The following is a 27,228-nucleotide window of genomic DNA, read 5'->3' on the forward strand; positions in this document are numbered from 1 at the left end:
TGAGACAATTTTCTAAGCACCACACGTTTTCACCTCACAGTCACACTTGTTAGTTGCACAGTTACAGTGGATACACACCAGTTTTTCTAATACACCAAATGAACCATCTCTAACCAGAACTACTGAGTTGTCTCTTCGTGATTCTCTTGCATAGTGTGCTGTGGTAAAAATGGAACCTTGGAAAGAAAACCTGTCATAACCAGACACCTGACTATCCTCTATGTGACAACCAAACAGTGTTTCTATGGGCTTCTTCAGGTTTGTCAGGGGTGGACTATGATGTCTTGTCATGCCATAAAGGTCAGTAGCAAGATGCTGTCTATTTTTCACGTTTTTCTTTTTGGTGGTGAGGGTCTCGAATAGTGATTTGCAGTTACTGCTTTCTTGCAGTAGATGAGACACCTGTTTGACAAGTACTCGTTGTAGATACAGTGTCTTACATATTTGTTCAGGAATGTGTCTTGTGCCACTGAATCCACTTAAAAGAACAGCATTGTTTCCCTCAAATGAAAAGGTGGACGTTGCCCACAGTGGCCCAAGATTTAGCACACTCTTGGGGACATGGAGAAGCTGGTGAACATTGTAAGTGGTATGCTCTTTACCATACAATACTGTCATTTGTTTCACAAATTTGGTCAACATCTTATCAGCTTCCTCAACTGCAGACTCTGTAACAGTCTCCTGCAGCAGCAGATGAATTGCAAACAAGAGAAGAAAGAATTGTCTCAGATACACAGTGGGGAGGATGCCATCCAAAGCAATGTAACCATAAAACAGAAGAAAAGCTCTCCATTCTGACCCTTTCCAATGTCTCCGTTCAGACATAGCCCTTGGTAGGCGTGTTATCTCTGATGGTGGGGCAAAACTTTGCAAGCGCTCATCTATAGCTTGAATCTGTTTGCCAATGAACCATGGTTTTCAGTGGTGAGTAGTGTCAAACCAAAGGGAGGCCAGCTGCCTCATAACACCCAGCAACACACAATGAAGATAGTCTGGAACAAAGCTATCTACTACATTGAATAGGGGAAGAGTCATTAAGGGCATTGGACCTTTAGTGCCACATACAGACTTCTGAGTCCTGTGAGCTTCAAGTGCATTGTTGACTTGTCCCTGGTGGGTTCGTAGTGTAGGTACATCTTTTGAACTATATGACCTCATGAATCCTGCTCCCTTGGGTACAGTTTCACCAGGTGTTAAGCACCAATCGCACCCATACATGCCATTGAATTGAGTAGTATTTTTGAGAAGAGGTCTTGCTATAGCATCAGCAGAGCAAACTAGGTTGAAAACCTTGGAAGTGTGTTTTTTACCAGTGCTGGGGTTTTCCCACACTATACCATCTTGAGCTAGTTTAGTACACTCAGCAATGTATGGCACTAAGAAAGTGTCCATTTTTGGCTTCATTGGTCCAAACCAAAGTGCTGTCGTCATTATATTTTGTTTTCATAGTTTGGGGGGCAGCTCAATGAGTTGTGTTTGCAAGGGCCATATTGAATACTTGGATGAACGAAAAACTGGGACCCCATCACAATTCCAGATGACTGACAAAGTATCCTTATCTAGTTTCCCCTCTGACAGTAATTGTTGGTACAGAGCACCATCCATTATATCACCGATACTTACATATTTTCTTATTTTCTTCCCCTTCAGATGTTTGGAAACATCTGACCTACTGAGAAGGTCTCTTAACTGTTCAAGCAGAGGCATGTAGAGAAAGAAACAGCCCTGCTTTAAATTATGTTCTGCATTGAAAGGGTCTGAACAGTTTCCACAATGCAGAATGCCTGGATTGTCAATATATTCAAAGCAGTTACTACAATAATGATGTATTTCACTTATTCCATTTTCTGAGTTAGTGAATGCCTTTTGGAAGAGATATTTTGTGGCTGGTAGCATACTTGGAAAAAAAAATTGAAAACAGATAAGTCCTGCAGAGCCACCCCATTCACATAGTGCTTAAGACAGAATGCCAAAAGAATCAGCAGGCTTTCACCAATGGTGACCTGGGAACCGGGATACAGTGGCTGATTGTCATTAGTCGGGTGTGTGGCATTGTCCTGGCTGGTTTCCTCATGCCCATCTTGCGTGTCTTCAACGGAAGCTTATCCATTGACCTATACAGTTGTAGAGGAATAGCAATACAAATGGTTGGAAAACTACAACCAATTTTTGGGTCATTGAATAAGCCCTTTAAATCTATAAGTAGCCCTGTTCAGTGATCTATCCCTGCTTTTAGACAATAATGTAGTTTTATTACAGTTATCACTTATTGTGTACCTCATCATCATCTGTAGACATCAAGTCCTCTTCTTCAGCAGCAAGCTGCTCAACATCATCTGTTGACAATGAATCCTCTTCTGCATCAGTCTGCTGATCTATCTGTAGCAAGGAGAACATTCAAAACCATGTTACTATTTCAGTTTGTTGTTTTTTTTTATTAATTTATTTTTTACCATCGTTAAAACTGTGTTTGATTACCACACATTTGAACTCAAATATAGGAACCAATTTTCATACCGTTTCATCTGCAATCTGTAGCAGGTTGTCGTCGTCATCATCAGCCATTTGCTGATCTGCGTGGTTGTCCTCATCAGCCATTTGCTGGTCTATGTGAATGTCCTCATCAGCCATTTGCTGGTCTATGTGCTGATTATTTCCATCGGCCGTCTGCTAATCACAAAAAAAACACATTGTTTCTGTCGCGAGAGGGGCCTCATTTATCATTGTGAATACACCTTTTTTTACACCTTGTTTTCCCCATTTTGTGCATACACACTTTTCTTTGCCAAATTTGTGATCTATCAAACCAAAACTTGATGGAAAAAGTGCAGACATTTACACCCACTCTGACCCTGGCATACCATACGGACGCGGTGCGGAATTTCGCGTTGTTGTGTTCCAAGTCCGCGCTGCGTGAACGGGTGCGGATGAACATGGACGAGAGTAGCAGCAGCAGCGAGCTAGCAAGCTAACGTTTAACAAGCGTCAACATCAACTTTCTTTAGCACTTATCACTCTCACCGCAGCCACCAAGCTGGACAATGGACTGCCAGACGTCCTTTAATTCATTGTTCATAAAATCATCCCGTCTGTTATCAAAAAGGACGGGGTGCTGTGAAACGAGGTTTATCAACCTTTCTCTCATACTGTCCTGCCTGACTGGATTTGGACTCTCCCGGGTCTGCGCGACTATAAACAAATAGTTTCATTGGCCCAGCTGTGTAGTTCCGCCGGCGAATTCCGCAGGGGTCAAAGTCTGGACGGAAACTTTTTTCACCGCATGAAAGTTCCGCCCCGGTGCGCAAACTTCCATAAGAACCCATGAAATCAGCTTTTATATTTTTCCGCGAGAATAATTTGCACGGATATTCACCCTCAGTGAGAATGGACTTTCACACCGTCTTTGATAAGTGAGGCCCCAACACAGCCCTTTGCTTATAACATTAATGTTACAACTTCATCCTGGGAGAAAAACAGCACAGAGTGCTAGCTAGTAACGTTAGCAAACGTACCTCATTGTGTTGTCTTTCCATTTCTGGATCTGCTCCATCGAAGGTCTGCTGGCCCACCTGCACAGGGTAAGGAATAAGTTAACGTTAGCTAGGCTTAGCCAACTATTGGTTATTTTTACCCAACGGCTAACGTTAAGTCTTTAATTACGTTAATGACGTTGGGTTAATGTATAACGTAACGTTATAGCTAACGTTAGACGAGCTAACTTCCCTAGCTAGCTAACACAAGCTAACGTAACTTAGAAAATAACAAAGTTATGTTTCATGTGATGTCATTTAACGTTAGCTAGCTAGCTAGCTAATATAAACAGCTGTACGTCTTAATGCAAATAATAACGTTAGCCTTACGTTAGCGCTAGCTACTTACATTTGTGGTAGTGCCAGGGGTTTCTTTGCGTTCCTCTTGCCTTCTCCATCTGTGTCTTGTTTGTTGTGGTGGGAGTTTAGACATCCCCCACAAATATCTCTTGTAATGCCCAGCCCCAGGCATAGTGACATCCTTCCGTACATTTATCAGCTAAATTAATATTTAGCTAGTTAGTATTTATTGAGTGAGTGAGCCCACTCAACCGACCTCCAAGCCCAACGGTTTTAGCAGCACGCGAGCCCTTGGCCACAAATTAAAAAAATCGCTGGTGACGCATTACCAACGAAGGCAAGGGCTCATGTGCCAAAACCGTTGGCCGGGCAACATTTAAAATTTAACAAACCAAGCTATCTAATGCATTAACGTTACCCTTCGCGTTAACACATAACGTTAGCTTTATTTATCAGGTATAAGCGTGAGGATGTATAACAGAAGATCGGTGAGGGAAAAGAGGGGTGGGAGTAGTAGCGTTAACGTTAGTGCTACAGTATACAATTCAGCCGATGACAGCGACTCGACGACTATTGTGAGTAACGTTAAGTTAACGTTAGCTGTATTGCTTAAGTTGGCCTAGCTAACGTTAGTCACTACGTTAGCGAGTGGTAGCTAACGTAAGTAACTTGCTAGCGAGCTACTTAGCTCCTCATAGACCGCTAGTTAGCTAGCTAGCTAGCAAGCTAATGTTGGCTAACATTAACTGCGATAATGTGTTAGCTAGATAAATGGGGGAATTTGGTTGTTGTGCGAGGAATTTGGGACAGGGAGGATTGAGGGGGTGGAGGATAACGTTAGTGGTTTAATTTTTCTGCTCCTCTTTCCAGACTGAAGACAATAGCAACACTTGCCAGCAGGTCGAGGCAGAAGAGACGAGGCTCGGGAGTTGGGACTTCAACTGTGTCCACAGACCTGCTTTCGAAGATAGTTGCACTTAATAGAAAGGTAGGGAATTGTCTTCTACCATGTCTGTTGGTGCTTGTTGGACAGATTTTGCGGTTGAATTAACAAACTTACAGTAGCCTAGCAGTGAGTGAGTAACGTTAGAAGAACTGCACTGTGTGTGCGGTGCGTGTTTGTAATCAGTGTTGCCAGATCTTGCGACAGAAACAAGCAACCAGGGGTCCGTTTCAGAAAGGAGGTTCAACAAACTCTGAGTCTAAATCTGAACTCTGAGTTGATTTACCCTGAGATGGGAAACTCTGAGTTACCGGTTCCAGAACAGCTGATTTGAGTTAGTTCAGTCGACTCTGAGTATGTTCACTCTGAGTTAAGCCGACAATAAAAAGCCATCATCAGTGGAGCTCCGATTCCACGATTCACCATGGCAACAGGTAAATAAAAGACAGCGCCTCCATTTTAATCCAGTGGGCGTAGATATTGATGCATGTGTATGTAGACGCATGCATTTGTCACAACATTTATCTTTAAAATAAAGAGCCTGGGTCAGGGCAAGGAATGTGTCAATAAGTTAACAATAAAGTTTATTCAGTGTTGTCCGTTTATTCATCATTTATCAGACTTACATTTCCTTAATGATGAAAAAGTGGTGGAATCTGACTGTGTATCAGGCTGCAGCTACATTACATTTTAAATATATTTATTCAGATTTAATCTGACGGGGAAAAAACACAGGAGGCAGCAACTGAAAAATAGAAAGATTTTAAACATATAGGCTATAGATCAAAGATATAAAGACATGACTGTACCTCACAGTCTGACCCAGTAATAATATGTTTGGTGTTTTGCACTTGAAAAGACGTTGAGGTTAATATACAGTAGATTTTAAAATGTTAGACATCTATTTGTATTTTGACTCACCAGCATTGGCGGGCCGCCATAGTCTCGTCAGTGTATGGGAAACACTGTACTTCCCAGTTTTGTAAAGAACCAACAAGGAAAGAAACAAAAGTGCACCTGTAGCAGCATCCTTGTAGTAAATTAACAGTCTTTGGCATGTTCGGAAACACTTCATAACACAAAAGGCTGCCCTTAATCACTCAATCACTCTTAGGGGTAGATCCACAAAGAATGGGTTGCGCCTGCTAATAATAGCACCATAATTTGCGCAAAAATTGCACTTGCAATCTGCCCCAATTTAGCGTCCTGTCCACAAAAGATTTTGCACTAATGATATGCCGGCGCAAACACGCCCAAGTTTGGCAGCAGAGAGCAGTTTGCCCTTGTTTTGCATCTGAATGACTGAACGTGTCATAGCTGGCTGTGCTGCAGCCAGCTGTAGTGGCGCTCTCCACAGAGGCCATGCGTCTTTACGCACGCTGCCATCATATGCAACATTAATAATTGCAATTACAGATATCAATGACAGTGTGCCAGTTATACACCTGAGATCACTGACTAATCCCATACCTGAGAACGTGTTACCTGGTACAGAGGTGAGCATCATTAATGTGCAGGACAGAGACTCTGAGAATAACTGTCAGGTCGGCTGCTCCATGCGCAAAAAGTTGGAATAAGTTGGTTCCTTCTATTCTAAACTACTATTCTCTGGTGACTACAGGACAACTGAAACGTGAACTAGTGTCTGATTACAACATTACAATCACTGCCACTGACGTGAGATCTCCACCTCTGTCCTCCTATAGAACGGTTACGTTATGAGCAGACATCATGACCTCTCACACTGTGTCATACGTCCCGGTGCTGCGCATCAAACCAATGTTATATATTAGGCTACCCATAACTTAAGTTGTTTTTTCATTATCTTTTGAGTTTAAAATTAATAATGGAACCATGTTTGTCTGACGCCTTTTTTTTTTTTTGGTGTAATAAACTATTTGAATATCATTAATTTGCATTTGGAGTGCGTTTTGAAAATCACGGACTCGTGACATTGTGATCTGACGGTAGGCTATCCGACACACCTACATGTCAGCTGTTAAACACACACACCAGATTTATAGTGAAATAGTTTGTAACAGCACAGCGCTTATGGATGGATCCTGAGTGCCATCATCTTTCATTTTTAGTTTTAAAATCCGAAATAAGTCCACATCTCACCTGATCCTCCCCTCTGACTAGACTTCACCCTTAATATCATTCAGTATCAATTCAATATCATTTACAGCTCACAAGCTTTGAAGAGCGACAGGCAGAGAAAGAAATGATTGCGCAAAGTTAATACACGGCTCTAAATGACGGTAACAGCGCGTGCCATAGCAGAATGCGCTGGTCTGTGGATAATAGGCTTGTGCCGATTTCCGGTTTAACCGGTTCGGTCCGGTTTAAGAGCTCCACCCGGTTTAATTCACGTCAACATTTTCGTCAATGCATTTTGCACTGCATTTTGTGCACAAAGGGCCTTTGCGCGTGCTTTGTGGATAGCCTGCTATATTTTTGACCCATTTGCGCAGATTTTGCGGCCGCAAAACCTGCACAAACCTTTTGTGGATTTGGCCCATAGTTTCAAATTTCCGATTATTCATTTTTCTGCATCGATTAATAATCTTTCAAGAGAGAATCTCGATGTATCCAAGAATCCAATTTTTCCCCCACCCCTATTTATTATTGGTTTTTATGTGCTCATCTTCGGGGTTTCTTTAGTTCCAGGACCTCAAACCGATATGTCATAAAACAAAACTCAGATTTTCCTTCTTTCAGTTTAAATATATCTGTCAGCAATAAAGAAAGACAGTATAAAGTGACTTAAGCCAGGACATTCAGACAAGTGTTGGAAATAGTGCAACAGGGACTGCAGAAGATCCCATTTTTAAACAATTAACGTTACAAGCCAGAAATGGGGGAAACTACAGACAGTCTTTGTAGAAACAGATTATACTTGTACCCGTGACCCTCTTGTGTGTATAGGCGGAGGGGGGACGGGCTGGAGCCGTCCAGCAGGAAGAGACAAACTACGTTATTATCGAAAATATCTGCTTGACATCTTATGGAGCTGGGAGCAAGCCCAAATGAGCAACTACACTTTAGAAACAAACCCAAAAAACCGCAACCCACAACTACCAATATTTGTAAGCGAATTTACAAAAAAACAAGCCCAAAGTCGCTTATAATAAGCAGACTTTGCAACACTGTTTGTAATGTGTTTTTATGTTTGTGTGGGTGGGCCTTCATTGATTAGCCTTACGTGCTCTGGTTTAACATTACCAACCTCAAAATGGATACTGAGTTCAATAGCCTTTAAGCAAACTAGAATGCTAGACTGAAACATATCTAATAGGGGTTATCTTTCCTTTCAGGAAAATCAATCATTGGAACTTTTCTCCTCACAAGTAAGTGTTAATTTCCAGTACATTTACAGTACATTAGCCTGTTCAATACAACATTACAACTTTTAGACATTTTCTATTTAAAATAAGACAAGTTATTTAAAGGGATAGTTCATCGGAAAATGAAAATTCACCCATTATCTACTCACCCTCATGCCGATGGAAGATGCTGTGAAATTTGGAGTCCTCAAAACAGTGGTGTTCTAGGGGGAGAAAGGTTTGCAAAAAATCTCATACAATGGAAGTTTATGGTGCTCAAAATTCAAGTGTCCAAAAATCACATAATGAAACCACCAAATATCTCCATACTGCTCACATTTAGTGAACCAAGTATCCTGAAGCCCTGACATGAAAGTTTTTTTTTAACCTAATTAGACCTCCATCTTTAGCCTCACTCTAGCCTGTGGCTTGCTTAGTTTGTAGCCTCACCTAAAAACAGGCTAAAAACAGAGTTTCAATGGCATTTTTTTGGAAAAACTATGTGTGTGGGCTTCAGGACACTTGGAACACTACAGATAAGCAGTATGGAGATATTTGGTGGTTTCATTGTATTTTTTGGATTTTGAATCTTTTGTATTTTGATCACCAGACTTCCATTACCAGTATATGACGTTTTTTGCTAACCTTCGTCCCCCTGGAACTCCATCCCTGCTTTGAGGACTCCAAAATGTCACTGCACCTTTCATCGGCATGAGGGTGAGTGGATGATGGGTGAATTTTCATTTTTGGGTGAACTATCCCTTTAAATAAGCCTTGAGAACAGGTTCTTGAGCTTAGTGGCCCATAGGGCAGGAACCCATCTCCTGTTTCCTTAGTGTGAGGCAGCTTGATATACAAGTACAACCCCTGGACATGATGCGAGTATGTCGCTGGGACTTGCCCCAATCCAACCTTTTGCAATCTCTGGGGGACACTCTTCTTACAGACACTTTACTTTTCTTATTTTTTATTTTTTTCTTGAAGGAAAGCTTAGATGATGCAGATGCCACATGTGAGAGAGGCCTGCTGCTCAACAAAATACAAACACTAGAAAAGGAGAACGCAAAACTGTGGAGGGAGAATTCTCACCTCCGGACCAGTGTTGTGTTGTTTGACAGTAAGTACTTAATAGACCCCCTACACAAATATAATTACCACACTGTTTTTACCACCATTTCACAGCATGCTAGCCATGGTCTAGGGAAGACAAATTATTCACTTAGTCATTCTTTTCAATTATGTTTGTTGTGTGTATATCCTTACAGAGCTACCCGATCTTCTTGATAAAGTGCAAGCCCTTTCAGGAGCTATAGAAGGGGTGCAGCAGGATCTTCTCGATAAAGTGCAAACCCTTTCAGGGGCTATGGGAGGGGTGCAGCAGAGGTCAGCCATTACTTCGCCTGAGGCTGCTGATGTCTTGTGAAAACAGGTAATGATTGGCTGATTGAACTGATTGGCTAGTAACCATGGTAAATTCTCAACAACCCACAGCTGCGACAGCATTTTTGGTGTTAATGCGCACCTCCCATTTGATCCAATATATGAGAGTGACGTATCAGGGTACTTTCCCTTAGCCTGGCGAGACCATCCTGATCTTGCAAGCTCGTGTTCAATTTTGCTCTGCTCTAAAGGCAAATGGTCTGGTCTCACCAGGCTAACGTTCCCTCCCTTGCATGAGGAACTATGTTGCTTGGCAGAATTGATGAATTGATGCTTCGTTTTGTAATATTTTACATTGCTGTGAATGTATTCTATACCAAAAGCATTGGTAACCATTGAAGAAAAGCAATTGACCACTTGAGGGCAGGGGTTTACGGGGTAGCTGCTAGGGGATAGTCTAGCTGTTCTGACTCCCTTCCTTTCATAGTCAATTGCTTAAAGAATCTACCCCTAGGCCCCCACCTCGACCCAAAAAATAAATCTTTTCTGTCTGTACTCATTCTGTACATTATTCTGTTTTCTTTAACAGACTGACATTGGAGGAGGGGTCTTTGTGCCCGAGAGTTCACTCCGGTACTGTGACCACTCACAGTACCGGAGACTAACCACTGGTCTACTGACCCTACTGTTCACGAGAGAAGAACTGGGGCAAAGCAGCTTGACGGGAAAGAGGTGCAACATACACAAAGAGGTTGGTCCCAAGAAAATGCTGGAGGCAAGAAAACTCGAAGCACTTGTTGGTGAGATTTTAAGCTTTTTTCTTGCTTCATGTGCTTGATAGGGATGCACTGAAGTGAAAATTTGTGGCCGAAGCCGAATAAAATTTAAACACATGGTTAAATACCAAGTACTGAATACCGATTGTGGTTGTTCACTGTTTTTCATTTATTTTGCCATTTTTCTTACAATATTATAGATTAAATTGCGATGTCATTATTAACAACAAAAAAACAGTAAACTAATATGAATTGAGTGACTAAAGCAGCTGGTTATAATAAGGTTATTGCTTACATTGACCAAAAGGTGGCTCTCTAACATCACTATTTGTATACTGTGTGTGTTACTCTGACGGTTTTACACTCTGTTTAACGTCATTATCAGGTCTTTTTTTGCAATCCATCTCACGACGACAAACTGGTAATTAAGGAGTTAAAACTTACTCGCCACAACGGGGCAAGAGCAGGCGGACTTCCCCGCTGCAACAGAAACATCAGTAGGAGCATCTATTACATTATTAACTGTAGCACGAGAGGTTAGCCTATTTCTGACAGTATTAGCTAAAAAGGGGCTTGCACACTGCCGCACAGCAAAGTGCTGCCTCCGGTCATTTCAATGGGAAGAAGACGGTGATCCAGTACTTACAGCGGCACTCACAACACACCCGTTCTGTCTACCGCCCTCTCCCCCCTCCACCGCGAACCGCAGCATGTCCACAGACTATTACACCCTGACGGTCCCGGTGTTTCTTCCGCAGGCTCCACTTCACTCAGTTGCCCAATATACCCGCTGCTTCTGCCCACTTTAACCTGAATAACAAACCAGGGCTCGGTGCTCCAGTTGGATCCAAACGGAGAGCCGGGGCTAACGTAAAGCTGGGAAGCTAGCGGAGGCTAACTGGCTGTGCTGGCAGCTGAGTGAAGTGGAGCCTGAGGAAGAAGCACCGGTTAGCCCCCGCTAGCTGGGAGGCTAGCGGAGGCTAACTGGCTGTGCTGGCAGCTGAGTGAAGTGGAGCCTGAGGAAGAACATGAACCTACATGAACGCGCAGCCGGACCAGCTTGTAAACAAGGGGCTGGAGATCAACACAGAGAGAGGGTGTGTGAGGTCATGCTATACTCCAGATGAAATTACACCTCCAGTTCTTCACATAGGAATTTTTTAATTCTTTCAATCTAGAAATGATGAATTTCGCTTATTGCTCCTTTAAGGGTTGGTGGTTCGAATCCCGGCTCCGCTATCCGCATATCGAAGTGTCCTTGAGCAAGACACTTTACCACTAATTGCTCCCAATGGGCCAAGGTGGAGCCTTGCATGATGGCTTGATGTGGGAATCTGTGTGAATGTGTAAATGTCTGTCTGTGTCAGGCGGTCAGGAGTTGGCCAGAAGCTTGATGCTTTTGGAGTGCTGCCATTTTGTCCAATTAACTACACTCCACGTGGTTCGTGACGCAAGAGTAGTCGGATGTAAAAATAGCTCGTGTAGATAGCCCATGCGCAGTTACTCTACTCGGCCATGTGGTTCTGTGACGTAAGAGTAATCAGATGTAAAATAGCTCATGTAGCGAGCCTATGCACAGTTACTCAGCCATGTGGTATCATAATGCAACTGAAGTAACTGCGCATGTGCTATCTACATGAGCTATTTTTGAATCAGACTACTCTTACGTCACAGAACCACGTGGGGTGTAGTTCATTGGACAGCATGGCAGCGCTCAAAAAGAATCAATACGCTCTGCATAGGATGAATTGCGTGGCCCTTTCCGGTTCTTCTGATCTTCCATGGTCTGTGTCCTAGTTGGAGAGCATGTTGAGCATCATCTGTGACTACCTCACCTCTGTCTGTCTGTTGGGTCCGTTTTGCTCAATATCTTTGTGGAAAGGGCCCACAGCTTCCAAACTTGGTGTGAGGGGCCTATACATTAAGTCCTTGCTAATCCATGTTAAAAACCATACCCCCTTTATTGTGATTGGGCCACTGGTGTGGGTGAACTACCGGGCCGGGGGTCGGCACTCATCGAGTGCCTCTTTCTAGTTAATAATTGTCATTCTGTTCTTGTCTTTTTTGCCTTACAGGCTATGTGATGGAAAAGTGTGGCGCTACCAAGAAACAGGTTTTGAAGGTGGTTAAAGCCAAGCTGAATTATGAGGACAAGGCAGTGAAGCGTCAAAATTTAATGTAAAATGTAATTAATGTAATAATTTGCAATTAAAATTGTATGATATTTTACACCCTGGTTTCACGTCTCACCTGAATACTGAACCATGATACTGAACTGGTAAATGGTAATGAATGGGACAGTTTCATTATCAGAAGTTGTGAGAATGTTGTAATTTAAGAGTAAAAGTCAAGGAGTGAGTTGTTTATATGTAGTCATTGCTTAATAGTAAGACAAAAGTAATTAAGTGGTAATCATGTAGAGGTTCAGTAGTAATTTCAAAAGGGTTGTGCAGCAATGAAAAGTTATTCAATAGTGATGAGTAGTGATAAAACACTACACACACAGAAGGATGTAGTAATTCCATAGGGATTGTGAAGACATACAGCAGTAAATTATCTCATTATTAGACTCCATTGGCTTCAGTCAGGGTGTACACGAACCCACTCATTGTTTTAACCATACCCTCGATCTAGTTCTGAGGTATGGAATTGAAATTGATAACCTAAAAGTCTTTCCACAGAATCCCTCGCTATCAGATCATTATCTGATTACTTTTGATTTCTTTTTACCCGATTACACGCCACTCAGCAACAGTTACTATACTAGATGTTTATCAGATAGTGCTGTCGCAAAATTTAAGGAAAAGATTACTCCGTCGTTAAATTCAATACCAAGTCCCTCAGTAACAGAGGTTTCCTGTACCGACTTTGATCATTTTGTCGATAGCACCGTAGGCTCGCTGCGAACAACACTTGACTCTGTAGCTCCTCTTAAAAAGAAGTTAAAAAAGCAAAGAAAGTTCACTCCTTGGTATAACTCTCAAACCCGTAAGTTAAAACAAATATCGCGAAAATTTGAAAGGAATTGGCGATTGACCAAACTGGAAGAATCTCGTTTAATCTGGACAGACAGTCTCAAAACTTATAAGAGGGGCCTCTGCAATGCCAGAGCAAACTATTACTCAGTATTAATAGAAGAAAACAAGAACAAGCCCAGGTTTCTTTTCAGCACTGTAGCCAGGCTGACTGAGAGTCAAAGCTCTATTGAGCCTTGTATTCCTTTAGTCCTTAGCAGTAATGATTTTATGAGCTTTTCTAATGACAAAATTCTAACTATTAGAGGCAAAATTCATGACCTCCTGTCCTCAGATAGTACCTATCTAACCTCAAACACAGCTGTAAGACCTAATATATATTTAGATTGCTTCTCCCCAATTTCTCTTCAAGAATTGACAGCAGTGATTTCTTCATCTAAATCATCAATGTGTCTCTTAGACCCCATCCCAACTAGGCTACTTAAGGAGGTCTTTCCTTTAGTTAACACTCATATATTAGATATGATCAATATATCCTTATTAACAGGCTATGTACCACAGTCTTTTAAGGTAGCTGTAATTAAACCTCTACTAAAAAAGCCCACCCTGGATCCAGAGGTGTTAGCCAACTATAGACCAATATCTAATCTTCCCTTTATGTGAAAGATCCTTGAGAAAGTAGTCGCAGACCAGCTGTGTGATTTTCTCCATGATAATAATTTATTTGAGGAATTTCAGTCAGGATTTAGAGTGCATCATAGCACTGAGACAGCACTAGTTAAAATTACAAATGACCTTCTGATTGCTTCAGACAAAAGACTTGTCTCTGTACTTGTTTTATTAGATCTTAGTGCGGCGTTTGACACAATTGACCATCAAATTCTACTGCAGAGACTGGATCACTTAATTGGCCTAAAAGGTTCAGCACTAAGCTGGTTTAAATCTTATTTATCTGATCGTTTTCAGTTTGTTGACGTTCATAATGAATCATCTTTACGTACCAAAGTTTGTTTTGGAGTTCCGCAAGGTTCTGTGCTCGGACCAATCCTATTTACTCTATATATGCTTCCTTTAGGTAACATCATTAGAAATCACTCTATAAATTTCCATTGTTATGCGGATGATACTCAGTTGTATTTATCGATGAAGCCAGAAGAAAGTAATCAATTAACTAAACTCCATAACTGCCTTAAAGACATAAAAACTTGGATGAGCACCAATTTCCTGATGTTAAATTCAGACAAAACTGAAGTTATTGTTCTTGGCCCCAAACAACTCAGAGACTCTTTATCTGATGACATAGTTTCTCTAGATGGCATTGCTCTGGCCTCTAGCACTACCGTAAGAAACCTCGGAGTAATATTTGATCAAGATTTGTCTTTTAATTCTCATTTAAAACAAACCTCACGGACTGCATTTTTTCATCTGCGTAATATTGCGAAAATTAGGCCTATCCTGACCCGAAAAGATGCAGAAAAATTGGTCCACGTTTTGTTACCTCTAGGCTGGATTACTGTAACTCTCTATTATCAGGTATCTCTAGTAAGTCCTTAAAAACTCTCCAGCTAATTCAGAATGCAGCAGCACATGTACTAACAGGAACTAAGAAACGAGATCATATTTCTCCTGTTTTAGCTTCTCTGCACTGGCTCCCTGTAAAATCCAGAATTGAATTTAAAATCCTACTGTTAACTTATATAGCTCTAAATGGTCAAGCTCCATCATATCTTAGTGAGGTCATAGTGCCATATTATCCCACCAGAACACTGCGCTCTGAGAACGCAGGGTTACTCGTGGTCCCTAAAGTCTCCAAAAGTAGATCAGGAGCTAGAGCCTTCAGCTATCAGGCTCCTCTCCTGTGGAATCATCTTCCTGTTGTCTCCATATTTAAGACTAGACTTAAGACTTTCCTCTTTGATAAAGCTTACTAGTTAGGCTTATAAGCTTATAAGCTAGTTAGGGCTGGCTCAGGCTTGCCCTGTACCTTCCCCCCCCCCCCCCCCCCCCCCCCCAAAAAAAAAAGGCTTGCCCTGTACCAGCCCCTAGTTAGGCTGACTTAGGCCTAGTCTGCCGGAGGACCCCCCTATAATACACCGGGCACCTTCTCTCCTTCTCTCTGTCTCTCTCTCTCTCTCGTATTCTATTACTGCATCTTGCTAACTCGGCCATTCTGGATGTCACTAACTCGGCTTCTTCTCCGGAGCCTTTGTGCTCCACTGTCTCTCAGATTAACTCATAACTCATAACTGCTGCCGTGGTCCTGCCAGATGCCTCCTGCTGCTGCTGCCATCATTAGTCATTAGTCATACGTCTACTGTTATTATACACATATGACTATTGTCACACGTGTATACTGCCAGATATTAATACATACTTTCAACATATTGTACCACAGTAGCCAGAACTATAACTATAATATTATTACTTTCAATAATGTTGTTGTAAGCTACTGTTATTACCTGCATCTCTCTCTCTGTCTCTCTCTCTGTCTCATTGTGTCATACGGATTACTGTTAATTTATTATGCTGATCTGTTCTGTACGACATCTATTGCACGTCTGTCCGTCCTGGAAGAGGGATCCCTCCTCAGTTGCTCTTCCTGAGGTTTCTACCGTTTTTTTTCCCCGTTAAAGGGTTTTTTTTGGGGAGTTTTTCCTTATCCGCTGCGAGGGTCATAAGGACAGAGGGATGTCGTATATTGTAAAGCCCTGTGAGGCAAATTGTGATTTGTGATATTGGGCTTTATAAATGAAATTGATTGATTGATTGATTAAATATGTAAGCATTGTGTAGTAATTCAATAATAAATGTGAAGGGAATGAATAGTGATTGTATAGTAATTTCCCAAAAGCCAATAGTGAGACAGAAGTGATTAAGTGATAATCATGTAGAGTTTCAGTAGTAATTCAAAAGGGTTTGTGTAGAAATGAAAAGTAAATCAGTAGTGATAAAACACTACATACACAGAAGGATGTAGTAATTCCATAGGGATTGTGAAGGCATACAGCAGTAAATGTGTAAGCATTGTGTAGTTATTCAATAATAAATGTGAAAGAATGAGTAGTGATTATATAGTAATTTCCCAAAATCCAATAGTGAGACAGAAGTGATTAAGTAGCAGTTGTGCAGGGATTTGAATAGGCATCATGTAGTAATTGTCAGTAGTGATCAGTAGTGAAATCACCCAATACATTACTCATTACTATTCAAATCACTACACAAATCACTACACAGCTCAATAGCAATCAAGTAGTGAAACAGTAGTTTTTGTGTAGGTATTCAGTAGTAGTGATGAGTAGTGATTCAGTAGTGTTTTTTCATGAGGGGAGGTTGAAAGTCGATGAGCTTTGAAGAGGATTTGAAGATTTTCCAATTTACTTCCATTCACATTAATTAGACTGCCACCAGAGCGCCACCTATTGGCTGATTTGCACCGAATTTTGCACAAACCCTCATCGGGCCATGTAACAGAATTAGTAAAAGTGTTGTGGCAATCAGGCTGTATGTGGTCAAGATTTGAAAGACTGTCTGTTTTGAAAACAATGTGCAGGAATTTGTTGTTTTATATTTTGGCCGTTTTATGGACGATCAAAATTCTTTTAATAACTTTTTGTCAGGAGGGTTGACAGATGCAACATGCAAAGTTTGGTGCAAATCGGTCAAATCGCCTAGGAGGAGTTCGAAAAAGTACGTTTTTCATTTGTAGCGATTTAGCGAATGGAAAGTTACCACGAAAGTGGGCATGGCTTACACCACACAATTCAGCTGAATTCAGAGAACACGTAAATAGAAGGTTTATCAATGTGCGACATATTATGTGGGAGTTATTAGCCAAAAACGCTTTTGCATTGAAAACAGCGCCACCTGCTGGTCATTTTTGGTGTGCGAGTTACAGGGGCCAGTCTATACCACCCCTATCAATTTTATTTCCATGAGTGTTATGGTGTTGGCACAGTGCCAAATATTAAATTAGACTGCCACCAGAGCGCCACCTAGTGGTAGATTGGTAAGTCCTTCGTCAGATATCCTCAGGAGGGCATTGACAATAATTATACCAAGTTTCGTGTTAATCTGCCCAACCGATGTTGAGATATGAAATACTTCAATTTAAAGAGCGCCACCTTGTGGTCATCACCCTAAATTTTGCACAGAGCCTCAGGGGCTCATGGGGAAGTGGTAATCTGAGTTTCATGTCATTTGGATACACCAATGTGGAGATATGCAGCACTTCCTGTTTACAACGAAATCTGCAGGAAGTTGCTATTTAATAACTTGAGTATTGTTTGGAATATCAAAATTCTTTTAATGACTTTTTGTTGGGAGGGTCCACAGATGCTGTCTGCAAAGTTTCATGCCAATCGGTGAAATTGCCTGGGAGGAGTTCAAAAAAGTAGGTTTGCGACATTTTGTGAATTTGCGGGAAAAAAAAAAGGGAGGCGCAAATGGGTATGGCCTATATCACAAGATTCAGCACAATTCACTGAACGAATGGATCTAAGGTTTTTGAATGTGCAACAAAGTATATGGGAGTTATGTGCCAAAACGCACTTTCCTTAATAATAGCGCCACCTAGTGGTGGAAATTCAGGACGACAATAGATTATGAAATTTTTCGCCATGTGTGACTTATATTCCAAGTTTGGTGAGTTTTGGGGTATGTTCAGGCAGTGAAAAATGCAATCATATGGGCGGAAGAAAAAAAAAAAAAAAAAAAAATTTATTTGTGTGTATATATATATATATATATACATATATATATATATATATATATATATATATATATATATATATATATAAATATATATATATATATATATACAAATAAATAAATAATCAGGAGAAAAACAATAGGGACCTCGCAGGTCTCCTGCTCGGGCCCTAATAAATAAACAGCGCGATTACAATTACAAAGGTGGTCAGGCGCACATAAACCAAGTTTGGAGTCACTCCAATCAAATCTGTAGGACAAATTCGTTAAACCACAACACGTGTGAAACGCCAAAAATGACCACGGAATTCGAAATGGCCGACTTCCTGTTTGGTTAAGGCAATGGATCCAAGAGACTTTTTTGTGCATCTGGGCATGATACAGGTATGTACTGATTATCGTGCATGTCGGTAAAACATGCGGCTGGGGTTCCCACGCCCATCAACAAAACTCATCACATGTCCAGGCCTAGTAGAGGTGGGGGAAATTTCCGATTCTTAGATGCATCGCGATTCGGACGTGGACGAATCTGAATCGATTCACAAACGTCCAAATTTTGATTATTTAAAGGTGTTAATTAGAGTAATACAGAAGGTTCTAAATAATGCGGAACTAAGAAGTGTGGTACGTGTCATCTCCGGGACACTTTGGGATGCGCACCTGGAGCAGATACACTGACGCGCACAGAGGAAAACAAACATGGCTGACCGCTACCCACCTCGCCGTGAGAGCTGAACAGCTTCTTCTAATTTAAAAGCAGATGTGTGGCTTCTACAACGTTGACGGCGGAAGCGAACTGGACAAGAGCCACGTTATATGTAAGCTGTGTTGTGCTAAAATAAAATACTTTGGCAACACAACAAACATGAGAAGCCATGTAACTCGATTCCACCTGACGGAAGAGTCAGGGAGACGGCAGGCTGTTGTTGCTGCGGCAACTAGTGGCGCTACCGACCAGAGAACAATCGAGGAAGCAATTAGAAAGCTGTCACCCTCATTGGAAAAGGCGAAGCGAATTACGAAGGCCATCGCGGCATTTATTGCCAAGGATCTGCGTCCTTATTCTGTAGTGGAAAATCAGGGATTTCGAGCACTGCTGTATACACTGGAGCCCAGATACACCATCCCATCCCGACGCTATTTCACCGACATTCTACCATCAAACCAAAACAGAAGTCATGGCCTCACTGTTGAAGGCAGGCAGGTGGGAACGCAGTTACATGTGATGCGTGGACATCTGTCGCCACCGAATCATTTGTTACTCTAACTACGCATTTTATCTTGTGATTTAAGATACCTGTTGTTACCTTTGGTTCCATACAATGAAGTTGTAACTTTCCAGTTTGAAAGCATTTCCATTTATATGTCTAATAAAATATAATGGAAATGAATTCAACTCTTTCTTATTATAAATGCACTGTTTTTAAAAATTGCAAGTGTTGAATGCTTATTCAGTGAGACAAAAAGAAATGTGTGTTGTGAAAAAGTGCATCAATATACATAAATTAAAGATGCATCAATAATCGTTTTATAATCGAATCGTAGCCCCTGAATCGTAATCGTAATCGAATTGTGAGGTGCCCAAAGATTCTCACCCCTAAGGCCTAGACTATTAAGTCTGAAACCTCCCATCTACGACGGCTTGAGACTTGGCTCAGATTCCGGAGTTACTCGCTTATCCTGAAGCCTCCTTAAGGAATCTGATCCTGTTTTATTCGACGGTGGGAACCTCTTGCGACTGCGTGCCTTTGCTGACATCGACCCCAGCAGGATCCTCCGCATAGATGAGTGCTCTAACCACTACACTAGGGAAGTCCTTTATTTTTTTTAGTTTTACTTCCCACAATTAGACTGTAAAGTGCACTTCATGTGTGCATTGGAGGAGTGCCCTTGAAAAAAAGGATCATGTAACACAGGTCATATATGTATGACTTCAACCAAACTAGACTGCATTTCATTTCAGTAGTTTTTAAAAGCCCAGAAGGAAAACTATACAGTATTTCACAAGGCCAAAGAGAAGACTAGACAAGTCAGAGAATATAAACAGGATTTGTGAAGCAAAGACATCTTTTTTTATCTGTCCACACATACGTCACATTGTCATTAACATGGTGTCCCAAAATGCCTTGAAGGAATTTCTTAAAATTTAGCACACACATCCCCATGGACTCAGCAATGAACTGATTAGATTTTAGTGGTCATAGATTAAAGGTCAAGGTCAGTGTGACCTCAAAAAATATCTTTTTTCTATAACTCAAGAATTCTTATGCTAATCATGACAAAACTTCAAACAAATGTCTAACAGGATATACTGATGAATTGGTGACATGTTATATCCAAAAGGACTTGGATGAAAACTGTAAGAGAACATTGACTAGTAAACAGAGGCATACACCTGCAGGACAGTAATTTTTTTATTATTATATTTTTCGTGTATATTCTGGCAGGTAGACCTTTGGATTAGGAGTGTATGTGTGGTGTATGTGTGTGTGTCTTTATTCAGACTCAGGTGCCTGGTGCAAGACCTTAAGTCTGCTTTTCAATAATTCATGCACAGCAACACACAGGTATTTAAGGTTTCCATTGAAAAAGAGCATCTTATGTGATAGCGGAACACTTGGTCTGCTTCTCATTTTCCTTCTCTGCTCAATAATAGATAAAAAGACATCTGTGATTAGGTTAGTGCTCTGTCCTGAGCTACTTTATCTGTGCCGGCTAAATTTCTAACATTTTCTGGGTATAACTGACACAATCAGAATCCAGAAACAAGTCTTTTTTTTCATTTTTGAGCAAAAAACAAAAAACAAAGGAATGGTTTGTTTCTCCATTTTTTGTTTTTGGCAAAAAAATGAAAAAACGAAATTCAGCTCAATTTCTTGTTTTCTGATCCTATTGCAAAAAACAAATTTACCACTCCATATTTCGTTTCATTGGTGGGCGGGCTCTCAGCGCTCCCTTGCTTCTGATTGGCTAACGTGCTCTGTCACTTACATTTGGGCTGTGCCCTTTAAAATAAGGTTACCTCTTGGCCTTTACACCAGCAGTATGTCTCTGCAGACCCAGAGGCTGCAGATTCGACCCACACAGACAGGCAATTAAGTAATGCAACAGCGTTTTATTTTATTGCCTGTAAATATGCAGCTGATAGACCATAAAAATGAAAGCTCTATAGTAAGTCTTCTTCAGGATGTACCGTGAACAGTGAAGTCTGTTCTCAGCAAAACTATCAACATGACAGCAAGTATGCCAAAAGTAGTTATTAAAAATGACCAGCAGGTGTCGCACTGCATCAAACTTGTCATCAAAAAAAACAAATATGAATGAATAGGCCTATGTTCAATTTCAATTCAATTTTATTTATAAAGCCCAATATCACAAATCACAATTTGCCTCACAGGGCTTTACAGCATACGACATCCCTCTGTCCTTAAGACCCTCACAGCGGATAAGGAAAAACTCCCCAAAAAAAACCCCTTTAACGGGGAAAAAAAAACGGTAGAAACCTCAGGAAGAGCAACTGAGGAGGGATCCCTCTTCCAGGACGGACAGACGTGCAATAGATGTCGTACAGAACAGATCAGCATAATAAATTAACAGTAATCCATATGACACAATGAGACAGAGAGAGAGAGAGAGAGAGAGAGAGAGAGAGAGAGAGAGAGAGAGATGCAGGTAATGACAGTAGCTTACAACAACATTAATGAAAGTAATAATATTATAGTTATAGTTCTGGCTACTGTGGTACAATATGTTGAAAGTATGTATTAATATCTGACAGTATACTTGTGTGACAATAGTCATATGTGTATAATAACAGTAGAAGTATGACTAATGACTAATGATGGCAGCAGCAGCAGGAGGCATCTGGCAGGACCACGGCAGCAGCACAACCACACACGTCACACTGTCCAGGCACCGCTGCGGTATGAGTTATTCTGAGAGACAGTGGAGCACAAAGGCTCCGGAGAAGAAGCCGAGTTAGTGACATCCAGAATGGCCGAGTTAGCAAGATGCAGTAATAGGATGAGAGAGAGAGAGAGAGAGAGAGAGAGAGGGAGCCCGGTGTATTATAGGGGGTCCTCCGGCAGACTAGGCCTAAGTCAGCCTAACTAGGGGCTGGTACAGGGCAAGCCTGAGCCAGCCCTAACTATAAGCTTTATCAAAGAAGAAAGTCTTAAGTCTAGTCTTAAATGTGGAGACGGTGTCTGCCTCCCGGACCGTAACAGGAAGATGATTCCACAGGAGAGGAGCCTGATAGCTGAAGGCTCTGGCTCCTGATCTGCTTTTGGAGACTTTAGGGACCACGAGTAACCCTGCGTTCTCAGAGCGCAGTGTTCTGGTGGGATAATATGGCACTATGAGCTCTCTAAGATATGACGGAGCTTGACCATTTAGAGCTTTATAAGTTAACAGTAGGATTTTAAATTCAATTCTGGATTTTACAGGGAGCCAGTGCAGAGAAGCTAAAACAGGAGAAATATGATCTCGTTTCTTAGTTCCTGTTAGTACACGAGCTGCTGCATTCTGAATTAGCTGGAGAGTTTTTAAGGACTTACTAGAGCTACCTGATAATAGAGAGTTACAGTAATCCAGCCTTGAGGTAACAAAAGCGTGGACCAATTTTTCTGCATCTTTTCGGGTCAGGATAGGCCTAATTTTCGCAATATTACGCAGATGAAAAAATGCAGTCCGTGAGGTTTGCTTTAAATGAGAATTAAAAGACAAATCTTGATCAAATATTACTCCGAGGTTTCTTACGGTAGTGGTAGAGGCCAGAGCAATGCCATCTGGAGAAACTATGTCATCAGATAAAGAGTCTCTGAGTTGTTTGGGGCCAAGAACAATAACTTCAGTTTTGTCTGAATTTAACATCAGGAAATTGGTGCTCATCCAATTTTTTATGTCTTTAAGGCAGTTATGGAGTTTAGTTAATTGATTACTTTCTTCTGGCTTCATCGATAAATACAACTGTGTATCATCCGCATAACAATGGAAATTTATAGAGTGATTTCTAATGATGTTACCTAAAGGAAGCATATATAGAGTAAATAGGATTGGTCCGAGCACAGAACCTTGCGGAACTCCAAAACAAACTTTGGTACGTAAGGATGATTCATTACGAACGTCAACAAATTGAAAACAATCAGATAAATAAGATTTAAACCAGCTTAGTGCTGAACCTTTTAGGCCAATTAAGTGATCAAGTCTCTGCAGTAGAATTTGATGGTCAATTGTGTCAAACGCCGCACTAAGATCTAATAAAACAAGAACAGAGACGAGTCCTTTGTCTGAAGCAATCAGAAGGTCATTTGTAATTTTAACTAGAGCTGTCTCAGTGCTATGATGCACTCTAAATCCTGACTGAAATTCCTCAAATAAATTATTATCCTGGAGAAAATCACACAGCTGGTCTGCGACTACTTTCTCAAGGATCTTTGACATAAAGGGAAGATTAGATATTGGTCTATAGTTGGCTAACACCTCTGGATCCAGGGTGGGCTTTTTTAGGAGAGGTTTAATTACAGCTACCTTAAAAGACTGTGGTACATAGCCTGTTAATAGGGATATATTGATCATATCTAATATATGAGTGTTAACTAAAGGAAAGACCTCCTTAAGTAGCCTAGTTGGGATGGGGTCTAAGAGACACGTTGATGATTTAGATGAAGAAATCACTGCGGTCAATTCTTGAAGAGAAATTGGGGAGAAGCAATCTAAATATATATTAGATTCTACAGCTGTGTTTGAGGTTAGATAGGTAGGCCTACCATCTGAGGGCAGGAGGTCATGAATTTTGCCTCTAATAGTTAGAATTTTGTCATTAAAAAAGCTCATAAAATCATTACTGCTAAGGGCTAAAGGAATACAAGGCTCAATAGAGCTTTGACTCTCAGTCAGCCTGGCTACAGTGCTGAAAAGAAACCTGGGGTTGTTCTTGTTTTCTTCTATTAATGCTGAGTAATAGTTTGCTCTGGCATTGCGGAGGCCCCTCTTATAAGTTTTGAGACTGTCTGTCCAGATTAAACGAGATTCTTCCAGTTTGGTTAATCGCCAATTCCTTTCAAATTTTCGCGATATTTGTTTTAACCTACGGGTTTGAGAGTTATACCAAGGAGCAAACTTTCTTTGCTTTGTTAACTTCTTTTTAAGAGGAGCTACAGAGTCGAGCGTTGTTCGCAGCGAGCCTACGGCGCTATCAACAAAATGATCAATTTGGGAGAGGTTAAAGTCGGCACGGGAAACCTCTGTTACTGAAGGTATTGGTATTGAATTTAACGACGAAGTAATCTTTTCCTTAAATTTTGTGACAGCACTATCTGATAAACATCTAGTATAGTAACTGTTGCTGAGTGGCGTGTAATCGAGTAAAAAGAAATCAAAAGTAATCAGATAATGATCTGATAGCAAGGGATTCTGTGGAAAGACTTTTAGGTTATCAATTTCAATTCCATACGTCAGAACTAGATCGAGGGTATGGTTAAAACAGTGAGTGGGTTCATGTACACCCTGACTGAAGCCAATGGAGTCTATTAATGAGATAAACGCGGTAGCCAGGGAGTCATTATCAACGTCGACATGAATGTTAAAATCACCTACAATAATAACTTTATCTGATTTAAGAACTAAACTGGATAAAAACTCTGAGAATTCAGATACAAATTCAGAATACGGGCCAGGAGCACGGTACACTATAACAAATAAAAGTGGCTGCGAGGTTTTCCAGGTCGGATGTAAAACACTAAGAACGAGGCTTTCAAATGAATTATAATCTAGTTTAGGTTTAGGGCTGATTAACAGACTAGAGTTAAAAATGGCTGCAACTCCCCCTCCTCGGGCCGCTGCCTCGAGGAATGTGGGTATTATTATGACTGGGAGGAGTGGACTCATTTAGACTAACATATTCATCTTGACACAGCCAGGTTTCAGTGAGACTGAGTAAATCAATATGATTATCTGATATTAATTCGTTTACTAACACTGCTTTAGACGATAGAGACCTGATATTTAACAGTCCGCATTTAATTCTCCTGTTTTGTCTTTCTGTCACAGAAGAGGTTTTAATTTTTATGAGGTTGTTATGCACAACTCCTCTTTGTTTAATTTTAGATTTAAATAATTTAGGTGGTCGGGGGACAGACACCGTTTGTATAAAACTATGAAAACTATGGCTGGGTAACTGAACTAGAAGCTCAGAGAGGCGTTTAGGACTGCAACTCTCTGTCCTGGTCTCAACTCTGGGTTGTCAGGGATTTAAATTACTAATAAAATTTGCCAGGTTCCTAGAAATGAGAGCAGCTCCATCCAAAGTGGGATGAATGCCGTCTCTCCTAATAAGACCAGGTTTTCCCCAGAAAGTTTGCCAATTATTAACAAAACCCACATCGTTTGCTGGACACCACCTGGACAGCCAGCGGTTAAATGATGACATGCGGCTAAACATGTCATCACTGGTCAGATTTGGGAGGGGTCCAGAGAAAACTACGGAGTCCGACATCGTTTTTGCATATTCACACACCGAGGCAATATTAATTTTAGTGACCTCCGATTGGCGTAACCGGGTGTCATTGCCGCCGACGTGAATAACAATCTTACTGAATCTACGTTTAGCTTTAGCCAGCAGTTTTAAATTTGATTCAATGTCGCCCGCTCTGGCCCCAGGGATACATTTAACTATGGCCGCTGGTGTTGCTAACTTCACGTTCCTCAGAATAGAGCTGCCAATAACCAGAGTTTTATCCTCAGCGGGTGTGTCGCTGAGTGGGGAAAAGCGGTTGGAAACGTGAACAGGCTGGTGGTGAGCCGTGGGATTCTGCTTGGAGCTGTGCTTCTGGCGAACCGTAACCCAACCTCCCGGCTGAACGGGAGTTACCGGAGGACAGTTAGCTGAGGCTAAGGCTATGCTATGTGGCTCCGCACCGGCTACAGGGGGCTGGCTAACTACCGCAGCTACTGAATGGTTTTCCATGGTGCGGAGCCGCGCTTCTAATTCACTAAGCCTCGCCTCCAACGCAGCAAATAAGCTACACTTATTACAATTACCACTGTCGCTAAAGGAGGCAGAGGCATAACTGAACATTTGGCACACCGGGCAAGAAAGAGCAGGAGAAGGAGAAGCCATGGCTAAGCTAAAGTAGCTAACAAGGCTAAGAGCGTGCAAACAACAGCTAAGAGATTAGCGAGAAAGTCGTAGAAAGAAGGAGAGCTATAAGTGCTTAAACAGAACCAGTGTGGGTTATGACTTGAAGTAGACGTTAAAGCAGCGTTAAAGCAACTGAGGTGAGAAAGCAGGCTAGCAGAATTCACCAGAGCAGTACAGAGACACTGTCACAGAAACACCGGAAATGACACAACTCGCTTACCGCAATACGTCAGCACGTCAATCTCAGTTCTCCACCAATCTCAGCTCCAGTCTGTTGACAGCCAGATGAGAAAAAACAGATGTACATCTATGGAAAGGCATTTACTATAGGCTACTATCAGAGTTAAGCTGTCACTGGACTTTCCCCACAGTTGTGGTCACATGGAGACATTTGATAATAATAACAATTGTGCAGAGAGTTTAGAGATTCACACTACCTGCTATGGTGGAGTAAAAAGAACCATCTAGTTTTCAGGTCTACTCTAGCAGACTGACTAGATCAGCAGGTTATGTTAACCCTAAATGAAACTCTGGGTTTTCAGCTCCAGAAAGAGAGGTAACTGAAGCCCGGTGTCAGTTACTATGGCAACTGAGTCTGTGACCCTAATCTGGTTAGAAGATTTTCTTCAACAAACCCTGAGTTTTTCTCTGTCTCCTCCCTCTCACTGTTTCATTTCTTCATTCATTCAGTCTGTATCAAAGTGCATTAATTAGCGGAGCTTTTACTGTCTGCCACAATCTAAACCCTGGCTGGATATTAGTTTGTTACTCTGGACTATCTTAAGTTAGGCTACTGATTTTATGTGCATCATTTCTTTGAACATCGTATTTTGTCTTCACTTTCAAATAATACACAGAATTAATTCACTCTCAGCTCAGAATAAAAAATCTGTCATTTTTATTGCAAATGGAAGTTTTTTCTGTGCCTCTGTGCACATGGATCAGACAGCTGTCAGTCTGTCAGAGCAGCCCCTGTACTGAAATGTTTATTGCAAATAATGTGTAATCTCAGTTAAAATTATAAAAACCTGTGTGAAGCTTTAGTAGGATCAATGAATAATGATCTCTATCGATGTGATTGGTCGCACCGATGGAACATAATTCATATAGGCTAGTCTAATATTGGAGATTATTAATAGTGAGTGAGCAGG

The 27,228-nt window shown here is 41.2% G+C and overlaps 3 protein-coding genes across 5 annotated transcripts; 1 reads left to right on the forward strand and 2 right to left on the reverse strand.

The window, feature by feature from the left end:
- Nucleotides 1–331: 331 nt before the first annotated feature.
- Nucleotides 332–4,108, reverse strand: LOC144459415 (uncharacterized). The gene is made up of 5 exons (XM_078163384.1): nt 3,880–4,108; nt 3,513–3,569; nt 2,518–2,667; nt 2,278–2,379; nt 332–2,114 (listed from the first exon to the last, which is right to left on the reverse strand). Exons 1-5 carry the CDS (start codon nt 4,000–4,002, stop codon nt 2,103–2,105), a joined length of 444 nt encoding a protein of 147 aa, XP_078019510.1. The 5' UTR covers nt 4,003–4,108; the 3' UTR covers nt 332–2,102.
- LOC117251134 (uncharacterized) lies at nt 3,219–12,484 on the forward strand. Of its 3 annotated transcripts, none has more exons than XR_004501201.2 (7): nt 3,219–3,578; nt 4,701–4,818; nt 8,091–8,123; nt 9,084–9,216; nt 9,365–9,528; nt 10,069–10,279; nt 12,331–12,484. XR_004501201.2 is itself a non-coding variant. In XM_078163374.1 (7 exons), the coding sequence occupies exons 1-5, from the start codon at nt 4,383–4,385 to the stop codon at nt 9,520–9,522; spliced, it is 465 nt and encodes a 154-aa protein (XP_078019500.1). In that variant the 5' UTR covers nt 3,633–4,382; the 3' UTR covers nt 9,523–9,528; nt 10,069–10,279; nt 12,331–12,484. The 3 variants fall into 3 exon arrangements, 2 of the variants coding, with proteins under 2 accessions (XP_078019500.1, XP_078019503.1); XM_078163374.1 differs by lacking the exon at nt 3,219–3,578 and adding an exon at nt 3,633–4,405; XM_078163377.1 differs by lacking the exon at nt 3,219–3,578 and adding an exon at nt 3,633–4,405 and having other exon boundaries at nt 10,069–10,230.
- An 8,889-nt stretch (nt 12,485–21,373) lies between these two features.
- Nucleotides 21,374–26,326, reverse strand: LOC144459411 (uncharacterized). The gene has a single exon (XM_078163371.1). The coding sequence runs from the start codon at nt 24,823–24,825 to the stop codon at nt 22,081–22,083; it is 2,745 nt and encodes a 914-aa protein (XP_078019497.1). The 5' UTR covers nt 24,826–26,326; the 3' UTR covers nt 21,374–22,080.
- Nucleotides 26,327–27,228: the final 902 nt, after the last annotated feature.

The sequence above is a fragment of the Epinephelus lanceolatus genome, chromosome 3 (assembly GCF_041903045.1).
Source record: "Epinephelus lanceolatus isolate andai-2023 chromosome 3, ASM4190304v1, whole genome shotgun sequence".
Classification (NCBI taxonomy): domain Eukaryota; kingdom Metazoa; phylum Chordata; class Actinopteri; order Perciformes; family Serranidae; genus Epinephelus; species Epinephelus lanceolatus.